The sequence below is a fragment of the Stegodyphus dumicola genome, chromosome X2 (assembly GCF_044657685.1).
Source record: "Stegodyphus dumicola isolate Sdum_Otavi_A_Nest chromosome X2, ASM4465768v1".
NCBI lineage: Eukaryota > Metazoa > Arthropoda > Arachnida > Araneae > Eresidae > Stegodyphus > Stegodyphus dumicola.
In genome coordinates, this window is record NC_140781.1 from 18,536,157 (window position 1) to 18,559,134 (window position 22,978).

At 33.8% G+C, this 22,978-nt stretch overlaps 1 protein-coding gene and 1 long non-coding RNA gene across 3 annotated transcripts in view; one reads left to right on the top strand and one right to left on the bottom strand.

The window, feature by feature from the left end:
- Window positions 1-7,236, top strand: part of sev (receptor protein-tyrosine kinase sevenless) — a 215,533-nt gene extending 208,297 nt beyond the window's left edge. For both annotated transcript variants that reach the window (XM_085810043.1, XM_085810044.1), the window contains one exon: window positions 1,519-7,236. In XM_085810043.1, the coding sequence (XP_085666169.1) occupies window positions 1,519-2,181 (663 nt within the window). In that variant the 3' untranslated portion in view covers window positions 2,182-7,236. The remainder of the gene's footprint in view (window positions 1-1,518) is intronic.
- The window catches only part of LOC118182838 (uncharacterized), a 312,802-nt gene that overhangs the window by 61,755 nt on the left and 228,069 nt on the right, over window positions 1-22,978 (bottom strand). The gene's annotated exons all lie outside the window — the stretch shown is intronic.

Consider the following 22,978-nt stretch of genomic DNA (forward strand, 5'->3'; position numbering starts at 1 on the left):
TTCATTCATACATGTATCTGATTTTTTTCTTTTGTCTCAGATTTTGCTAATAGCTTTATTTATTTATTGATATTTAGCACTTTAGAAACGAACAGAATGAAATTTCTGGACTTTAAAGAGCTAAATTAAGCTTTCACTTAATTCTGCTCAAAATATTCTCAATAAGTCTGTTGAGATCTCAAACCGAAATTCATGTCTTAAATCATGTAGAAAACTTAAACCATGTAGAAATGTATTTCGTGAATAACAATTTTTTCTGAAATTTTTAGACATTTTATTTTCCTAAACAACATCTTGAGTGCTTACGTACTGTCGGCCGTAAAATTATGGAACCATCAAATTATGAAAATTGGCGAAGATACCTGTGAAGTTACGGCTATCATTCTTGCCGAATTCTGAAGGAATTGTTCGTGTAAAACAGTATTTATTAACAATAAATACTGTTTCTTTACTCTCTTTATTTCATACACAATCAGTATTCGACCCACTTCATTTTGGCGCTTCTCAAAACGTCCTCCGTTGATTTCTACCATTTTGTTAGGCCCCTCGATTTTACCGGAAGCTGTGGTTACAGCACTATAAGTACAAATTTCCGCAGATAATTTCTCCATTGCAGTTTTGTTGCCCATGTTCAGCTGACCATATCGTGTTCATTTATACACAATTTTTTAGGAGTAGGATCCCATAACGTTGAAAACATTCCTGTTCTTGCTGTTCTGTAGAAAGTAGGTTCCAAATTTTAATCATTTTTTTAGTGCAAGGGAAAGATGGATCAACAAACAGTTAATTTAAATCCTCGTTCATAAAAACTAAAGATTGCTTAGATGGCTCAGTCGAAATATGGCTCGATCGGGTTTACATCGAACGAAAGTGCAGATGTTATAGTTGTGTTGTTACGTCACGCTTACCCATAAATGACACTAAATCGCTCTATTTGGCAAGAGTGTCATGGTCGATGGGATAATATTAATTTAAATCCTCGTTCATAAAAACTAAAGATTGCTTAGATGGCTCAGTCGAAATATGGCTCGATCGGGTTTACATCGAACGAAAGTGCAGATGTTATAGCTGTGGTGTTACGTCACGCTTACCTATAAATGACACTAAATCGCTCTATTTGGCAAGAGTTTCATGGTCGATGGGATAATACGTAAGTACCATATTTTGTATGATTTAAAGGGGGACCGCAGTAATTCTATTATTGATATGATGAATTGGAAACCATACATCTTTACAAAAAATATTTTGTATTAATTATTTTACGGAAATAAATCAATCTTTTTAGCGTTTATGCCTAGTGGTAGGCAAGATATTATATAAAAGGAAGGTATCAGAAAAACGAACAAAATAGTAGTTGAGCTATTTTCCTGTCCAGCTCCAACTTCATCTTGCTTAACTTAGATGACCGTTTAGAAATTTTGCTAAATTTTAAATTATGGTACAAAAAAAGCAATTTTATAATCTTTAAGGGAAACGTTTCATGCAGCTTTTAAGTAAATATGTTTGTTTTATTTACAGGCTGAAGCAAATTCTGTAAGAAGGTCACTTTCTTGGACAAACTTGATGTCCGAAACGCATAATGAGAATCTCGGAAGCAATGAAAGAAGAGGCAACAATAGATCTAACAGGAAACATGTAGTAAATAAGTATTTGGAACTGCTCGGAGACAATGAAGATTCTGATGGCTATCAAGTTCCAGTAAAGCTTGCAAACTCATCTAAAAAGGCAACCCACATCCCTGAAAGGAAACATGTTCTTGGAAATATCGGTGCTCAGTCTTCATCAAATGCTGCCAAAGACTTATATAATCACCAGATAATAAATTCTTCATCGCTGAATGCTATTGGAGGTTTACCTAACACATCAAACTATAAAAATGAGTTTGATGTAACTAGTCCAGAAGCGCTTAATTCAAGGATAAACAGCAGTCAGCTAACTGAGAGATTTAATTTAAGCCCTGAGTATGAAACAGCGACTGAGGAAGCTGAAGCATCAGGTATATGCACTGAAAATGTTTTACAGTGGATGAAAGACTGCGATGAATGGTCTACATCTACGGCTTCATTAACCACTTACCATTTTGATGCTTGTAGAGATAACCAGAGGAATAGCGGCATATCTGCGCTGTCTTGTGTTTCAGGTATCGATATGAACTATACCTGTAAATCATCATACTGCTAAATGTGATTATCATAGTCACCTGATACACCTGAGAAGGACACACTTAGCCTAATTTACAGGACATCGTGTAGTAAAAAATCGATAACTGTCTCTTAAAATTAAGTTGAATTATTCTGCAATTGTTTCGAAAAAGAGGTGGATGAAGAACGTATGCCATATATTGAAAATGGCATACGTTCTTCATCCACCTCTTTCCTAAAGATAATTGATTAAAGACCACATGTCCGGGTTGAGTAGCCTCATATACTCTGATACTTGTATAAATTAATATAAATAAATCTGAAATTAATGGTAGTGTTTAAGCTTAAACATAAAAATAATAATATTTATTTAAATATTTATTAACTGAATCTGGTTAGGTAAGTTATTTGAATACTACAAACTTCAAGGACTATCTACCTAAAAGATGGATGCCTTCATGGGGAACTTTCTGAGGGAAAATGTCTAGTATTAACGCTATACATGGAGAAAACCACTAAAATCAATCATTCAGCCAGCCCACTTTCTTCGGTTTTAACCAAGAACAAGGTTGAGCTACAAGTATTCAGCGGTCTTCACCACTAGTGGTGGGGACTACAGTGCCGGAACACTAGTGGCAACTGAACCCGGATGTGATGGTTTATAATTGCTCAAAATTCGAAAATAATTAAAGTATAACGCATATTTATGTATTATTTACTATCAAAATATTAAAATTAAAATTTGCTTTTAATGTTATATGCTGTTGCAGGCAACATAAATGCATGCTATGCTAGTCTTATATTCACTGTCATAGAAGGCGCAATTATTCGTGATTTTTGCAATTAAAAGTTAATGAATGGTAAAACATTTATAATTTCATATCACAACTTATGTTCTGACAAGATCTATTGTTGGCTTTACAACGAATATTATCCAGTTGTAATGAGTTGTAGCTAGACAGTACATTACAAAGTCAGATCCACAAATAATAGAATATTCATTGCAATATTTAATACATTACATATCCAAAAACAGTAAATATTACCTTGCATTAAAATACTTAATCATGGGATGCACATCCTCGGTGAACGAACGTTCATTTGTAATGGCCGCCTGGACCCAGCATAGCAATAATAATTTTTTTTTTTCGAACGTTGAAATTAGCGTAGAGAATGTTCGCAAAGAAATTATGGCAGTGAAGTAAGATGAAGCAATTATGGCAGAAAGTCGGTGAAAAATTCGTTGAAAACTTAGCAGTTGTAGAGAATGAATTGAGGTAAAGTCCTGAGAAAGGCATAGATGAAGAAGTTGAATTTGCGACGAAGAACCGGACATCGATGACCTTCCAGTCAGCGAGAGTTCGAGGCTGAATGAAAGGGAGCTGGTTCAGTAGCCAGGGTGAAGGTAGGAACAGGGATGATTTCGATTGTTGTGGAGGAGTTACACTATTGTCTACAGTGTGCTCAGTAAAATTTGTAAAACTCTCTTCTTCTTTGGGCCGTTTCCTGTGCTGAGTTTCTGTAGTAGTTGAGAACTGGGATTGTGGAGTTGTCTGCCTTGATAATATCATGGTAGAAATTTTTCTATAGTTTGACCATTACTTCAACAATTAATGGGATTTTGCATTCATTGTGAATTGCGTCGTTTCTGATATACGAAGGACAGTTTGCCAGTTGTCTCAGTGTTGTGTTTTGATGTTGTTTGATGTTGTAATTTTAGTAATGTACTTTTGCAAGCATAATCGCAGACTTGACATGCACATGTAAGTATAGGCCGCATCATGGAAATATAAATGAGTAATTTTTGGTCTAAAGTTAAAACGCTGCTTCGAGCGATTAAGGGGCTAAGTTTAGATTTACTAGCTTGAAACTTTGTAGCTATGTGTTTAGTGTGAGACTTCCATGTTAAATGATGATCTAAAATTGCACCTAGGTATTTGATTTCTTTGACCCAGGGAATAGGAGTATTTCAGAATGTGAGATCTTCATCAATAATCAATTTTTATAAACATGACAGCAATAGTTTTTTCAACATTAATTTTTAATCTTCCATTTATTAAGCCAGAACTCAAGTGTATGAATGTGTGTTTGTAGCTGTTGTATAGCTGAGCTAATAGATGCATTTTGTGTGAGGATCGCAGTGTCATCTGCGTTCATAGCGAGTGTGTTCTGTGTGTGTGGGATATCGTTCGCGCACATACTAAAGAGTAAGGGTGCCAGGACATCCGCGCGTATTTTTTGCTTAGTGGAGTATGTGTTTTTGACGCGAGCGACAAAATAACTGTCTAAAAGATAGGATTAGAGTGTTATGATGATGTCTTCTGGAAACCCCAGAGTGATTAATTTGTAAATACGTTCATCGAGCCAAACGCGATCAAATAGCAGCAGTGTTCCGTTATACATTCCACATTGCATTTAAAGCTGAATATATGGTGCTATAATAATGCATTTATAAACTGAATATATGATGTATTTTTAACTTCTTTTTAATGTGTGTATGTTACAGTGGATTTCTTAAATCTTTTGAAATGATGCATTTTACTTCTGTAATAGACTGGAAGTAAGGCAGGGCTTTATATTAGTAACAATCCTGCAATTCAAAACTTTTTTGCCAGAATAAGAAATCTTTGTCATATTAAGCGACTTTTCTATACATTAAGTGTTAATTGCCTTAGCTATATCCAGGAAAATAGCAGCAGTGTTGAGTTTTTCTTGTACCCCAAATGAAATCATTTCTGTAACTCGATCAAGCTGATGTACAGTAGAGTGATGTTTTCTGAACCCATATTGCTAGGGGATCAGAAGTCCTTGGTTTTCAGCATGGTTACTGATAGATTTGAGGATAATAAATTAAGCTATTTTGCTACAGACTGGCAGGAGGTTGATGGGACGATAAGATTAAGGTTTAGTGGCTGTTTTTCCGGGTTTCGGAATTGGTTCTATGACAGCTGTTTTCCACTGGAGAGGAAAGTATTGAAGATTCACAATATATTCTTGTTACTAATTCAGAAGTCAAACAACAAAAATCAGCGTTAAAATCATTTTGCGGTTTTGCAGCTGAAGATGATGGTTCGGTAAAACCATCGAAACTAGTCCTGTGAAAATTTTGTAAATTAACGCTGATTTTTGTTGTTTGACTTCTGAATTAGTATTTATTCGGCGTGTTATTGTGTCTTAATTATATTCTTGTTAGTTTGCAGGTTATCAGAAATCCCATTTTCTTCACTATCTTGTTAATGTAATTATCTTGTTAATGGACTGTTATATAATATAGGAATAACAGCAGACATAGATTACAGTGTTTGCGATAAAGGGGTGAACTTCTCTGTAGTTTAACACAAGAGAAATATGAGAAAAGTGCATTGCATTGCTCTTAAACACATCAGTGTCTGTGTTACAGGGTTTGCGCATTGAGACGATGTTTAACAGGAAACATAAACCACTGTTGAGCTGAGCAGTAGGTTACATATCAATTATTTTACGTGAAGTGTCCTCATGAGTTGCAGTCCCATAACAACTGAATGTATGTTGTTTCAAAATGCATTTAGAACTGAATATATGGACCTTCCGTTATACATTCCACATTGCATTTAAAGCTGAATATATGGTGCTATAATAATGCATTTATAAAATGAATATATGATGTATTTTTAACTTCTTTTTAATGTGTGTATGTTACAGTGGATTTCTTAAATCTTTTGAAATGATACATTTTACTTCTGTAATAAACTGGATCTAAGGCAGGGCTTTATATAAGTAACAATTCTGCAATTCCAAACTTTTTTGCCAGAATAAGAATGTTTGTCATATTAAGCGACTTTTCTATACATTAAGTGTTACGTGTTGAGTGTTCTACAATAAAAACAATTAAATACTTTCAATAGTATAGAACTATGTTTCATAGACTTTAAAATTAAAAAAGGAACTAAGTAAATGTGTTTTGTTTAAGTGTGCAATTTAAGAAATAAATTGTAAATTATGTTATTATATTTTGTGCATATTAAATTAAGTATAAAAATGCTTTGATATTTCAGAATGCATTTTATCATGTTATTTGTTTATATTACTTATTTTATTATGTTACTTATAGGATCACATTATTTATAAAAGTAATCTGACCCTATATTAGATCTAATGCAGTAATTTGCGATACAAGTACATTAATTTATAGTTGTTGCCGAAACGTCTCCCTACTTCGATACTAATCACAAAAATATTAATATATCTGTGCTTTTATATGTTTTAGATATTGCAATTGCTCATCAATATATCTTTTCTGCTAAAATGTAGGTTTGTTGCGATGTGCGTTTTAGTCTTGTGAAGTAGTAATTTCATATTAAATTTTGACATTAATATCATGCTGTTGGAAATTTATACATTTTGTTACCTGGTCTTACTACTTTGTAAAATAACTACAGAAACAGGTATATGTGTTCTGTCTGGGTTCTCGACAACGAATTTCTTATCCAAATATTACACTTAAGTTTTATCTTTGTGTGTAGGTGCTATAGCTGAATTGTATCCCTCTGAAGTTGTAAATTTTTACTTTATGATAGTTTAGAAGCTGCTAAATGTTTACCAAAAATGTTTGTATATTTGTATAAATGTGTTGATGCTTTTTCCATTCTCATTAATGTGCAAATATTTTATGTCATTCATACATTCCTCATTTGTTGCATTCATTCTAATCAGTTGTATAAAATATAAGTTCTATATACATTTTAGGATCATTGAAAGTCAAAAATTACCTTTGTACAGTGTAAATATTATTTTTAAGTATCATTCATTTTTATATTTTTACTTAGGTTGTACTTTATTATGTTCATAATTTGTAAATTATTTCATTTTTGTATATACCTGTGTTGGATGTCTAACGTTAAATGTAATGTGACGATACGTCATGCAAGTTTGTTACTTTTTAGTTTTAATATTGTGTCGATCTTAAATACCACCTCGGTTGCATTGTATTTCGAAAAACGACACGGTAATCTTATCAAAAAATCATGGTTATTGTGTTAAATAAATTTTAATGTAAGCAATGATACTTGAGAGGTACACTGAATGGACAAATAAATGTTGTCAATGTTGGAAAGCTTTCTGTTTAATATAACATACTTTCTCATTTACTCCATTATTTATGGTTTGATTTGGTTTATGTGATTATGGCAAAGCCTCGAGGGCTATTTGCCTAAGGGGAGGGATGTCTTCGTGGAGAGCTGTCTGAAGAAAGCTTGCTCCTATACACGTTTCACATGGGGAAAACCACGAAAGGCCCGTTTGCGGGATTGGAGCCTCGGACCGAACTAACAGTATTCAGTGACTTTACCGCTCGGCCGCTGGTGGGCACCATTATTTCTGACATTAAATGTATTTAAAAAATTGCTCATGAGCATAGGTTAAGAATAAATAGATTAACTTTGAACTTTGTAGAAGTTTTATAGAATATCATTGCATACATTTTACAGAATTCTAGTTTCAAATTTACCGAAAGTTAAGAAATTTTAAGCCACAACTATCATGATATTCCAGGGAATTTGGATGAAGTTTAGGTGAGAGGTTGTTTGGATTACTTGTAAGGCATACAATGGAATGTTAGAAACCAGGAAAACATCTTTCTCCAAAGAAAAAGCTTAATTTTCACTATAAAGGCATATTTTATTTTAGAAGCGCAAATCATGAAGTATAGAAAGATTATCCCTAAAATAAATAAAGGAGCTATGATAACAGAATTAGTTTTAATTTTAGTATAAAAGAGAACTTAATTCATACTTTCCCTAGAATTTTTTTATCATTCCTATAGTCTTTATTTCGTATACTACCAAATATCCTTGAAACGCGAAATCGATAAAATAATCTTTTAACCCTTTGCTGCTCAGTGTTCTACTACATGGAACACTCAAATTGAATCGCTTCTGAAACCTTTAAATTCAACCGTAAATAGATAAAAATGCCTTTATAATATACTTTGAACTTTTCTTTTTAAACAGTAAATAGCAGCATATCACAAGGAGAATTTTCATTTATTATGTGTTATTAAAATCACTTTTTTTCAAGTAATTTTCTCTATTTTTTAATGATATAAACATTTTTATTTGGAAAAAAAAATTAGGCATAATTTTGTTGGCTGTACTCCAAATAATTTGTTCTACATTTTTTAAATCTTTCGTACAAAAACCATACGCAGAATCATTGAATGAAACCGGGTGTTAAATTAGCGAGAACACTGCGGCTTTAGCGATCTCATGCTGTTACGAATCAGAACATCTGTGCTTAGGAGAGGACATCCGTTGTTTACGTTTTCTGTTTCCGTTGTTTTTTTTTTGGGGGGGGATGAATTCAAACAAAGCAGTATTGAGGGGTGAGGTGTGTTTTGTGTTATGAAAGCCTTAATATTGGCATCTCGGGATCATTTTGGGAGTAGTTTTTAGGCGGGAATTTTATTAGCTTGACTCATCTTTACTTAGACCTGCGCGAATTTTTTGCTGTCGCATTTTAGTCTCATTCCCGCTTATTTTCAATAACTGTGTAGATATTTTTCGTGTATGTATATATTATAGGCTTATTTTTCTTTATTGTTAATATTAATCGTAGTTAATTTTTTTATTATTAATTTTCCATAAATTGCGCGGAGAGGTCTAACTCTTTTCGAAGCACTCTTTTCGAAAATTTGTAAATATTTTTGTATATAGGACTTGTGTATATAGATATTTATCTCATTTATCCGTATATATTCAAGAATATTGTGTATATCCAGGAAACCATGTATACTATGGCTGTACAGAGTTTTTTCATTCTTATACAAACGCTTCTACTCATTTTCGTAATTTCTACTTATTACATTTTCTCCAAATTAAGTAATTATCACTGCAATGCTCGATTAGTCGCACTTTTAAAAGCTCTGGCGACGCAGTGTTCCACCTCGTGGAACTCCCACAGAATTAAAACGGTAAGTGCAATTTTTACAAAATTTTACCTGTAATTATTTTAACGAAGAGGGGTTTCTTAATTCCAAAAAATTCTTTACGTACGGCAGTAACCTTTGCAGGTTAACGTACGGTTCTTAACGTAACGGCAGTAACCTTGGTAGGTTAACGTACGGTTCTTTAGGACTAAATAGACTGCATACAACTTTTTTTGTTGAAATTCCGACGTTAACGTATAGTGCGCCGCAAAGGGTTAAGAGTTCATCCACTTAGTTTGAATAGTCGGGCGAGTTAGAAAACAAAGGCAGATTGTCCCTGGCAGTTAATGAGTCGAATTTCTGATTTTGACCGCAATCGTACTACTATCCGAAAGGAAAAATAGCAGAAGAAAGAAGTTAAAATACTAAAGTCAGCATGTAAAAAGGAATAACTCCAAACTTGAACTACATAAAGCGTTGCTTACATAGGGAGGCAAATCTTGAAGAAAGTTCAGTATCCTCTCGTCCAGAGTCAAAACATGACCTTCGATATGCCAAACCAATAAGCTAACTATTGCACTACAAAATCACTTGAGAGAAATACCTTAATTTCTTTCACACCATCTCAGCAGAAATAGCCTAATGTTAAAAAAAGTAGCATGCTAGTGGTTCCTGAAGATATGAATATTCATTTCGAAGGAATTCGGAATTCCTGAAAGATTGTCAAAGATTTTGAATACTTACTGTAAAACCAAGAAACAGATCCCTTGAGAATGCTATAAAATTTCCTTAAAATGTAATCTAAATCAAGAAAATGACTTTATCATTAAGTCTATTATTTAGAATGTATTAATAGAAATATTAAACGAAAATGAGTTATTGTTTTTTCATGTTTCCGCATGTTCACTATTCCTTGAAATCAATGCCACAGGAATAAAGCCTTGAAGAATGACATTTTTAGCTGGATCAACTAATTGTCCACAAATGCTATAAGAAACGAACAAAAGAACACTTGCTGTCACAGAGCTAAACAGAAGGGTCCACTTATCGAAAATCGTTTTATTTTGGCTACGGCCACTTTATCTAATACAACGAAAAGTTCTGCCAGGGTCTGATTTTTTTTCTACCTTGAAATCTCTTACCTCCTCAGCTTTAGGTTAAGTTCCCACTGAACCTTTCGTAGAACTCGCTTATACTTATTTTCTGACAGACACCGAGATTCAAATTGCAACTCCAAATTAAGTAATTATTTTAACGAAGAGGGGTTTCTTAATTCCAAAAAATTCTTTACGTACGGCAGTAACCTTTGCAGGTTAACGTACGGTTCTTAACGTAACGGCAGTAACCTTGGTAGGTTAACGTACGGTTCTTAACGTACGGCAGTAACTCGAAGCTGAAGTTAATTCTGCAACTTCAGCTTCGAGTTTCCTTCTATAACTTTCACAATTTGCATTCCTTAAAATAAAAGCTTTTAAATTCTTCCCCACGTATTTCATATTTTCCATGCAATTCAGATCCTAGCAAGGCACGGTTCCTAACTTCTTGAAAAGCTCTTAAACGTGTGGCCTTTAATACATAGTTATAGGATTTAGGATTTAGGAACGGGGAAGACGGGCACCACATCTTTACCATTTGGTTAATTGGTTTAGCGCCGCCTCCCCACTACGTGATCCCAGCCGTTTATTGATATTAGCAAACAGATACATAATTTGAAATGAATACAAAATTTAGAATGATACATTATTGAAATGAATACATAATGTGGAATGATACATTATTGAAATGAATACATAATGTGGAATGATACGTAGTATGGAATGTAAAAAAAAAAAAAAAATTGAAGCATAATTATAAATGTACAGAATTTTGAATGTAATACAAAAATTTTAAACATAATATATAACATAACTCTTTAAAATATGTGCGGAATTTTGAACATAATATGCGACGAAAAGAAATAGTAGTGATGAAGAGCAGTTTGGAGTTCCAACTAAAGTCTATATTCAGAATTCACAGTTCAAAGTCTATAGTCCATATTCTATAGATATAGTACAAAATCTATAGATCAAATTCTGCAAGTTAAATATAATACATAGTAATAGTTAAATATAATACATAGTAATAAAGAGAACTTATAATTTTCACCTCTGATTTCTCCTAACACATTCTTCTCGATGCCATCGAACCAACTGAGCTTTTTACTCTAAGTGCGGCCTTTGCTCTGACTGTTGTTTGCCAGAGGAGGTAGCAGCAGAAGATCCCAGATGAAGAAGTAGACGATATTTTTCAAATCTTTCAAGATTCGCGAAATGAACGATATCGCAGAAAGAATTAAGCATTTGAAAACTATCACGGAAAAATTAGTTATAGCCTTCGAAGCAGTGAAGATAACTCTTGAATTTTCAGAAAACGAAAATTAAGCCTTGATACATTTTTAAACCGAAGTTCTTTATGCTCTCACTAGATGGCGACTCACTTAACCTGCTAAACTCCTGAAATCTTATATCGAATCCGTCTTTTGTCTCGCATTTTTCACTTCTTCAATTTTCGACCTTACTCACTTTCCTTCAACTTCCTCACATGTTATGCCTACCACCTCTGCTAACTCTTTACTGCCAATCTCTGCTAGCAACTTCAAAACTCTTTTCTGTCATTCCCATGCTATATTCAATGTTCGAAAAGTAGATTTAACTGCTATATTGGGATAGTGGTCTGACCCAGGAGCCCGATTTCATTGAACTTCGTTCGGAGGTAGCAGAAAGTGGCTTTCTAGTCATTCTTAAACCAAAATTGAATTTCTTCTAACGAAGCTGATGGTTGGCTTAATGGACGCTCGCATGGTATCCACTTATGTAACCAAACCCTTCCATAGAAATTGCCGATGTTGCACCAACTTGAAGTCTTGTGGAGGGGATTAAGAATTCCACCATCTCTTGACATCACTTACTTCTGGGCGCCAAATGTACGTTTTCTCTCTGTAATTTAACAAATGTTCTTAAACCCTAATAAGACCAAAAAACTTAGTCATGTGAGTTATCGCTCTGCTTATGAAATAAAAACTGAGTTTCGAGAAGCTTTAAGCAAGCATTTTTATTAAAAACTTCAAATTGAACAAAATACACAACTGGTACAGTTCAATTCTTCTTAGCTTGAGGAATATCTTTAGCAGAAAATATTAATTTATAATCTAAATTAAATCTATGCTGGAGTATACAAATGCAAAAAGGCCTGAGTAAGCGTTGGCTAAGTTTTACTAAGTGCGTGATTTACTTCGGCTAGCAAATTGGTTAATGCCCTGTGTCTGAAGCTTAAAAAAAAATCCGACTTAAATACTTTTAACTCGTTTATGTGCTGTTGAGAGCTAACGAAAGAAGAAGTAATAGTAAAGTTTCAAATTATTAAAAAAGGTTTAATTAACATCAGATATTACCAACAAAGAACCAACAAACTTAGAACATTACCAACAAAGTCAGTGTCATTGATAGGAGAATGCCCAAGAGATAGGAACATGAAACATGTTCAACTGTGCTTTCAAGAGGATTTTTAGTTTATCTGAATATTACAAAAAACACGAGGGCTATTTTCTTGCCTTGGAAAAGGAAGGAGGGGAGTTTTAACTTTTACCGTAAAGCTTTAAAATATCTGATATTTGAGAGGTAATAAATTATTACTAGTTTCATTTTAATTCAAATAATAAATAATAAGTGAAAACATCAGTTTTTACATGAATGACATACAATTTTTGGTTTTTGATAAATTACCTTACATTGTTTTTTACTTTGAATTTTTTTTAAATAATGCTTAAATAACTAGAAATTTCTTGAAATTATATCGCTATTTCTAGAAAGTCTAGTTGAATCTGATGAACATTTGTCCATTTTAACATATGGCTTGTGTGAAATTTGGCTACGCTTCTCAAAAGTCATACAAACAATTCTGAAAATGTAAACACATTTTTTTTATTAACACAAAAGATACAGTAACCTGATACCTGCTTTGATTATTAACATAAAATCTGGTTCACTTAGTATTTTATGTGAACATCGAAAACTCAACGAATTAAAAAGACTAAGTTAGACCCCTGACATTTTTCATAATTATATTTTACAGTTAAATTTTATCTAACGTTTTAAAATTCCCTCTGTTGTAAAAATGATATATGCATACAGAAGGAACTGAGCCACAACTACGAAATTGGACATTAGTAAAGAGTTCCAGTTACTAAACAAATGATCAAAACCTTGGACCAAAAAAAAAAAAAAAAAAAAGCGGGTTATTTACTAGTAGCAATAAAAAGAATGGGAAAAATAGTAGGTGGTAAAGCCACTTCTGGCAGCTGTACAAACCAATACCCGGCTGGGCATGGAGTTTACTAAGTTGCCAAAGTGCCTTTCTGGAAGACTGTGCCACAAACGCAGCAGCTGGCCAGCGAGTTGCAATGTATTTGCACATGGCTTAATTTACCTGCCCAGCATGTTCTAAACATGTTTCCCGAAGATGTTCTGGAAGCTAGTCATAAGGAAAATATAAATACTAAGCCTATTATATTCCAAAAATCTTCCAGAGTGAGTACAAACACGGATATATTGAATATGGTGTTGACCTTATCAGATTAGGTAAGTGCTGCCTACAGAAACCAACTCAAATAAGAAACTAACATACACAGAAGACCCTCACTCAGATTTTTAACAGATGTGATTGCCACGTTTGATATTCCAGACTTACATGGAGTACGCATGGACTGAACTGATGATATTCATACCTATAAAGACGAAAAGCAGTTAATAGTAAGAAGTGTTTTAATTTATGTCTATTTATGCATTATTTCACTGTACTTATAATAAATATTAAAAAAAAAATTAAGCACTTTTAATCTGAAATGTCTTAAAATCTTTATACTACATAACATCCTGCCTGAGACAGCCTTCTTTATTTGTTTCGCTTGCTTAAAATGTTTTAAAATCCTTTGTTTATTTTTTGGTCTTGAAGTACATTTTAATACATTGTAACGTGGTTAAATTTACTTGACTAAGGATTTCATTTTGTGATAATGACCCTTTAATGATTACAGTTAATTTTTATTTCATTTACATAATTTTAGGTAAATTTTCGCGGGGAAAAATTTGCGGGGTGTCGAACAGCGTACAAACTTTATGTGTCCGTTCTTCCTCAGAATCTGTTCCCGTTTTCGCATTAATTCTTTACCCTTCGAGGAAGGGGGCAAGTCTCCCTTCGATATTGTTAGAACGTCCAGTGGCTTCTACAAAGTCAAGCTGTCCACTTTTTCAGAGTGTCGGGAGACACTATAATAAAAGACTTTTGGGATTCATGAACATTCTTTAGCTATAGTGTACCCTTTAGAGCATGAGTTCCCAAAGATTCATTTGAAACTTCTCCCTACTGCCGAAATTGAAACTTCCTCTGCCCCTTCCCTAATAATAATAATAATAATATCTAACTATATAAGGGTAGTAAGAGCAAAAAACATGAAGGTTTTATTATGGAAATATACTGTTTGAGACACTTACCAAAGGAATTTAAAAATATACAATTGTATTACTTGTATATTATGAACTATGTAAGCATATATTATTAACTAGTATATAAGCATGTGTATATATGAACTATGTAAGCATGTATTATGATAGAGGGTCAATGTATTCCCTTATAGGGCCCATGAGATGTTGCCCCGGATAGTTGCGGAACCTGGACTAGACCCGAATAGTCTAAGTAAGCCGCACGGGTGTCCAGACTCGCTCTCAACTGTCAACTGTGCAAATAAACCTCCACCTAGACGGCGTAGAGGTTAGTGACGCAGACTGTAGTACCGAAGAGCCCCAGTTCGAATCCCGGAGAAAGGTGAACGTTTATAAACCTGTAGTGTCTATAGAGATGCAATATCTTCAAATTTTTTTTAAACATATAAATGCCTTCCTCAAAAATAGACGAAGCTTTATTCTTTATAGTAACGAAACCATCATTAGACAGCAAACAAGATGTTGTCGACAAGTGTCTTGTATAAGTGCGGATCTCTGAAATATTACGTTTAACAACATCTTCGATTGCCACTGGCCATTCTATACAACAATATTCGTATTTGCAGATGGCACTGCCTTCGTAGTAAGCGGATTCACAAGAGAAGAACTTCAAGAAAACTGCAACAATATTTTAAATATCTTTAATTATTTCTCTAAAAGCATTAAACTACACAGTTCCCATAATAAATCGTTAGCTCTCATTATATACAAGCCAAGTCACAATATCAACAGACTGCCAATTCTCAAAATCGATAAGAATAAAATCAAATGTGTTAAGACTATCAAATATATTGGTCTCATAATAGATCATAAATTCACATGGATTCCTCACCTTGTTGAGTCATTAGGTTAATTGGAAGCAGAAAAGATGAAAAATATGCAACTGCCTTCGCCGGGAATCGAACCACGGACCTCTGTAATACCGTGCCAGCGTGCTACCGTTACACCTCGAAGGCACGCTAGGGAAGTGGGAGAAATACCTTATAAACTATGATGTAAAAGATTAAAAGCAACTAAACTAGCAAATTCCATCAAAAGGATTAAATATTACAAATGAGGCTTCAATTACCACAGAATCAAAATCCGTCTTCAACCTGTAATGAACAAAATAATCACATAGAGTTCTGTAGTATGGGAAGTACCAACGACAGCAAGAAAAATCCGAAATCCAAAGTTCACACAAAAAGCATTCTTAATTAATACAACTAAAGCCTTCAGCACGGTTGCCATGTATGCACTTCAAACCTTAGCCGGCATAGAGGATCTCTGTATAAGCTGAGATCGATGCAACCGTTGTCAGAGTCATCCATTTATGAAGACTAGAACATATGCTGGAGTAACACACCTACAATAATAATTATTAAAAGAAAGCCAAATATATAAAACACCTAGTTATATCACTATAGAACCTCTTATGTATTATAGATCAACAGTCACCAATAACTGAGTTCACAGCCTTCACATACGGCTTCAAGATATAAGAAAAAGTTAGAAGCCGCATATACATTATCTCTCATACAGGGTACGAGTTCACCTAACTAGAATACCTGCATAAAAACAATACATCAAGAGAAACTAATAGTAGTTAAACAGAGCCTGAACCTTCTCCTATAACTTCCAACCAATAACATCCATGTTGTCACAGATAGCTAGTCTTCTATATCTGAGATTAAAAACAGACATCCTAACTCTCTAACAGTACAGATTCAAAAGAGCATAATTAATAGCGACAAAAACTTTGTAATAATTTAGAGAAAACGTCATATTTATGAAGGCCAAGAAAGAGCAGCTATTCTCGCAAAACAATCTGTACTTGATCATGATCCTCATTAAAACATAAATTAAAAATATCATCGCAAAGAAAATGGCAACATCAATGGGATGCAGAGCCACAAGGCCACAAAATGTGTCGGGTTTTACCTATTAATGACAATATCATTATATTAGCATATTTTATTTCGCAATATATCTTCAGTCATGGTCCCTTTCCCACCTATTTATATGCTAGAAGGTTAGGTTATTTAATTATGGCAAAGCCTCGAGGGCAATCTGCCTAAGGGGAAGGACCTTCGTGGAGGACGTTCAAAAGGAAACTGACTCGTATACACGTTTACGCCTGGGGAAAACCACGAAAACATCCATGCAGCCAGCCCGTTCGCGTGATTCGAATCTCGGACCCAACTACCAGTGCTCAGCGACTTTACTGCTCGGTCGTTGGTGAGCCCCCTCAATGCTAGAAGGGGAAAGAAAAAATCCTGCCAACTGTTTCTTTACATGTTCTCTAACCGAGAGATTTCAAGCTAGACACCTAAAATAGCTATGACATCAAATTAAAAAGACTGTTGATGTGCCATTGAAGGATATATAGCAAACTTAAATCCATCATCGATAACAACAAGAAGTCCTCAAACTGTGTCACACTTAAACTCTACTCTTAGAAGCGTGCCTTCAGATATTCCATAACCAACTCTGAACAAGAAAAACTTATTCAAGTATTTAAAAGAAAGACTTGATGATCTTTCTAATATTCCTGCAAACTAACGGGAAACTACTTTATTAACATGTCACTAAGAATTACCTTCTTTTGATCTACTGAATGAACTTACTTTAGATATATTTATGTATTATACTATTTTGAAGTATCAAAGTGAAGCGATTCTCCATGTGTAACGTCACTTTAAACAGCTTCACTGAAGGGTGTATAACACCCCGTAATCATTTTCAAAACCGTAAAGCCCAATCTAACCTACTAATTACCGAATTCCGAAACAAAATCTAATCTGTCTATTACACCATTAATGTTATTACTTGAATTCAATGAACTGTTTACAACCCTAAATTATGGACTCGGTATCATAAACTGCTATATGAGCTATATTACAAGAACTACTAATCTAAATTATGTTTATAATATTTAAGGATTTATTTAGATCAAAATTCTAACTATACAAGTGTACAGTCATATCTTCTATATATATAGATAATTATATCTCATACGTAATTCCATAAACGTTTTGTAAAGAAGTTATAAGGTATCTTCTCCCTCCATTCTGAATGCCTTCGTGGTGTAACAGTAGCACACTTGACTCGTATTCGAGAGCACCACGTTCGAGTCTCGGCGAGGGTACTACACATTTTTCACATCTCCTGCTTCAAAAAGTGGCGCCCGAACTAAAAGGTGGTAGATAATTATTCTTCACCACCAGAATTTGGCGATTGGGTCCCCTAATCCCCAGTCGCTCTTTAAAAAGGGAAGTTTATAAAGTTTTTCTCCCTCCTTTCTGCATGCCTTCGTGGTGTAATTGGAAGCATACTCGACGCATATTCAAGAAGTCTGGGTTCGAGCCCTGGCGAGGGCATTTTTCAAGCCTCTTGCTTCCAAATAACCTAATGTCTCTACAAAGTATATATTAAGTTTTTTATACATGAAGTATATTCATTTTTATGTAAACGTGTTTCTATAATTTTGCTTTAAGTTAGGTACCCCTGAAAGGGCCATGTTTCCTGATGGTTTGTGTGTTTTTTCTATGACGCTGTTTTGGTGCTGACCTGACCTGTACGATTACATCAGTCTGTGACACAAACTGCTAACAGGTCTGCTCAGAAAAATGATGCACACAATGTAGTTCAGAAAACTCAGCAAAGAGATTACGGAAGTCACTAATCAAACTCGTTTTCCTAGTGTAAGAGATTGCGTGTGGGTTATACATTGATTCCAGCCAAATAAAAGTGACAGTTTTGCATGAAAAAATAATATATGTCTTATTTTTACAGCGAATTTGCGTGACAATTCGAAATCAAAGTTGTTGAGTCATCAGGTTATTTCGAAGCACGAGATGTGAAAATTGTGCAGTGCCCTTGCTAGGACTCGAAACTGGACCTTTGAAATACTCGCCGATTGTTCTACCATTACAGCTTCGAAGTTATGCTGGAAGGAGGGAGAAAATACATTATATACTCCCCCTTTTAACGGGCGACTGGGGTTTAGGAAATCCAATCGCCAAATCCTGGTGGCAACGAATTATTGTTCATTACTTTTTAATTAGAGAGCCACCGTACAGTCCTTAGGTTTTTTTTGAAGCAGGCGACATGGCCCACCAGCGGCCGAGCGGTAAAGTCGCTGAACACTGGTAGTTCGGTCCGAGGTTCAAATCCCGCGAACGGGCTGGCTGTATGGGCGTTTTCGTGGTTTTCCCCATGTGTAACGTGTATACGAGCCAGTTTCCCTTAGAAGGTCCTCCACGAAGGCATCCCTCCCCTTAGGCAGATAGCCCTAGTGTGCTTTGCCATAATTAAATAAACCAAACCAAACCGAAGCAGGCGACATGAAAAAGGTACAATGCACTCGCCGGGACTCGAACCTGGACCTCTCGAATATGCGCCGATTGTGCTATTGTTACACCATGAAGGCATGTTGGAAAGAGGGAGAAATTACCTTATAAAGTTATTAACACTTCTTTCCTGATATATGAGTATGTGGGTGGTCACATTCTGGCCACCTTGTATAACTTTTGTACAGTTGCATTTTTACTTACAAGTAAATAATTTTTAATGGATTTTTTTAAAATTCCTGTTATCTTTATGAATTAATTAGTAAACATCTTCCTAAGCTTGAAGAATGAATAACAGGCATTTAAATTAATTGCAATTAACTAAGTAACAAAGAAAAGTGAAACTATGAAATATACTTCATCCCTGTTTAAGATATATTCGCAGTTACTATATAAATAGAAATCTCTTATATGTGAAACTAAAACCCCTGCGCAGAAAACCTTGATTAATCTTTTCTGCGTCATTGCTTCTAAAATAAAGCATATAATTAATTTTTATAAGAACTAAAGATCAGATCAGAAATAACAGGAGAAATATAAGCAATTTTCTTTGGTCATTTGCGCAGGTTAAAGGTATAATGTTCGCAGAATGTATATATATCTCCTAACTAGGCAGTTTTCCAACTCACAGCAAATTAATACTGGAGTAATAATAAATTGATTTGTTCTTAGTGAACATAAAAAATATCTTTCAAAGAACATCTTAAAATAAATGGTGATTTCAAAATTTTATTCGGGCAAATGAGGGAAAGAGGAGGTTAGATCAAATATAGTGTAGCCAATCAGAAAACACTGATTTCCTAAGACCAGCCCTCATAAACGCTGTTTATATATGTTAGAATTTGAGCTTGAAGATGAAAATAATAGAGCTAAATGAAAAGGTTTATTAAAGCAGTAATTAGTGAAATGACCTTTCTGAGAAGTTTGCATGATAGCGGATAAAGAAGAAAAGTAAAAAGAGCTGTAGCACTTAAAATAGTAATAAAGAATTGAAAACATAGCTAGATATATTTTGCAATTGCTGGAAACATTTTTCTTAATTTTCTGTGATAGCACTGCAGTACTGCCTTTGGAAACGTTAAAAATAAATACGAAATTTCTAAGATTAATTTTTGTCGTTTCAGAAAATGGTTTTTAATTATATTTCGACTTCAGAAACTTATTATTCAGAGTATTAAAATGATTTTCTTTCTAAGTTTTCGGATAATTTTCTGAAAAATTATGTTTAGCAAATTGAAAAGGTAAGCCTTAACTGATTTCAACAATCGCACTCCATTTTATTTTTGCAACTTTCACCATTCGTTACTCCCGTTCGTGAATCATGCGAGTATTTTTGAAAAATCCATTACGCTTAAAACCGTAAAAAAGCTTCAAATGAATGACGGTAATTCGAGAAATAATTTTAATTAAAGTGAAATATCCAAACGGATTTGCGAAGTGAATAATTTTTTATTTGCTCTCAAAATTGGTGAAAATAATTTGAGAGCAAAGCAATGTTGGAAAGTTGGAAATTATGCACTGCGGTGACATTTAATGAGGAAACAGTAAAGGAAATAAATTTGAAAATACAGAAATTGGCGGAAACGTATGTTTATGGAAATGTTTCAATATTTTATGACTCTCACTTTGAAGTCGTAAGAGGCCTTTTGAAAAGACTTATCTTTTTAGTAGAATTCACTTATCTTTAATAGACTTATCTTTTTAGAAAGATTATCTTTTTAGTAGAATTCACGAATCCATTGCCATGGAATTTTGTCATTACAAAAGAAATTATAAAATGAAATTATTGTCATATATTAGACGTAATCATGCATAGTAATTTCATCTTTTTATGCAACAACATCATTATTGCCTTTAAATAATGAAATTGAGAAGGTGTTTCACAATGGGGTGAAATTCGGTTACAAAAATAGCTCTAGAAGGCAGTTAAATTACACTTTTAAAAATTAAAATGTTAAATTACTGTTTGAAAGGAAAGCCTTTGAGGTTTTGCAGTTATGAGCTCTTTTTCGAATATTGTTTGAATTTCAAATTTATTTTGTTCAAGATAAATTATTATTAATTTGGAAATACCAAAATTCCACTCTTTTGAAACTTCACGCACATTTGATAAATCTCTAAATTTAGAAATTATGCAAGGGTTTTAGTTATTTACTTGCATATGTTTCGGTTTTGAAACCGAATTGTTACTACGAGTACATTTACGATTCATTTCTCAGATTATTAATTACCTAACAAAAGCTGATGATGCCTATAAAAAGAAATTATGGCAAATATTTGTAATTTAATTTTAGAACTTTTTGGATGCTCTGAGTACACATAATTTAATTCTAAAGTTAAATTACATTTGAATAAGTAAATTCAATTTAGAATTGGTTCTTTCATGTTCAGTAATTTTTAGAATTTGTTTTAATTTTTTACTTCACAAGACATAAAAAGTGCAGTAAATCATGAGCTGGTTCCATGAGAATTTCACTGTTTTGCGCATGTGTAGATTATATCTGGCGTATTCCTCGAAAAATGCATTTCATGGTTCTGTCAGATAGACTTAATGTGATTAAATTATCAAATAAGTTTAGTTTACAATACATAAGAAAAAAAATTCCTCTACTGATAAACTGAAACCTATTCCATGTTCCGATTTTTAAAGATTCCATTTCTGCCCTTAATTCTTGGAAAATTCATAGTATATCAGTTACAGTCGAAAACATCGCGGCAAAAACATCGCGGACGAAAACGTCGCGGAGAAAACAACGAAAGGCTAAAACGTCGTGCTACAAAACATCGTGGGAGAAAACATCGCAGTCCTAAAACATCGTGGTACAAAACATCGTCGTCCAAAATAAAGCGGTTCAAAAACTTCGCAGTTTAAAAACATCGCCGTCGAAAATATCGTGGTAAAAAATAAAGTATCTACAATTCATCGCATGTCGATAACGTCGCAGACATGCTTTTTTCAGGCTTTAATAACTGTAAATGGATATTCTCGCAATGATTTGTGAGCGCAAGACGGAAAGAAGGTTAATTTTTACTTTCATATTTTTTTTTATTAACTAATAAATTTTTGCTGAGAAAATAAGAAGGAAACTTAAGCATAGAAAGTTAATGCAACTTATAGATAGAATTTTAAATAGAATTTTATAGTAGAATAGAATTTTAAACCGACATAGGTAACTAACAAAGGCCATTAATAAATTATTTTTATAAAGTTTTTGCTAGTAATTTTTCATGAAAAGTATAATCTATAAGTTGCATTTAATTTTCTATGCTTAAGCTTCCTTCTTACTTTCTCAGCAAAAATTTATTAGCCAATAAAAAAATGCGAAAGTGAAAAATATCCTTCTTTACATCTTGCGCTCACAAATCCTTATGGGAACCATATTTCCATTTACAATTATTAAAGCCTGAAAAAAGCGTTGTCTGCGATGTTATCGTCAAGCGATGATTTGTAGGTACTTTATTTTTTACCACGATATTTTCGACGACGATGTTTTTAAACTGCGAAGTTTTTGAACGGCTTTATTTTCGACGACGATATTTTGTACCACGATGTTTTAGGACTGCGATGTTTTCTCCCACGATGTTTTGTAGCACGACGTTTTCGCCTTGCGTTGTTTTCTCCGCGACGTTTTCGTGCGCGATGATTTTGCCGCGATGTTATCGGCGGACACCAGTATATCTTGTCAGCATGGTTTAAAAACATCGGCCAAACAAAAAGAGCTTTAAAAGTTTCGCATCGCGGAACACGAATCTTATGTCCGAAAAGGGCGAAATTAACAAGTTTTCGAAATCTAATCATAGTTCGAAATTTAATTATAATTTAGACTTTGATTCTTCAAAAATTATCCAAAATGGCTTCTTCCAAATTATCCAAAAGTATTGGTAAATTGGATTTCCTTGAAACCTTTCACATTAACAAAGATTTATTTTGCTTAGTTAGTGACTTTAATTCCAATCTAATCCTTCCTAATGTTTTTAAAATTCTATCAACTTAATTTCTTAATTTTCTTACTATTTCTGCGGACAGATGGCGTTACCTTCTCATTTGCTTTACTCCTGTTAGGTATG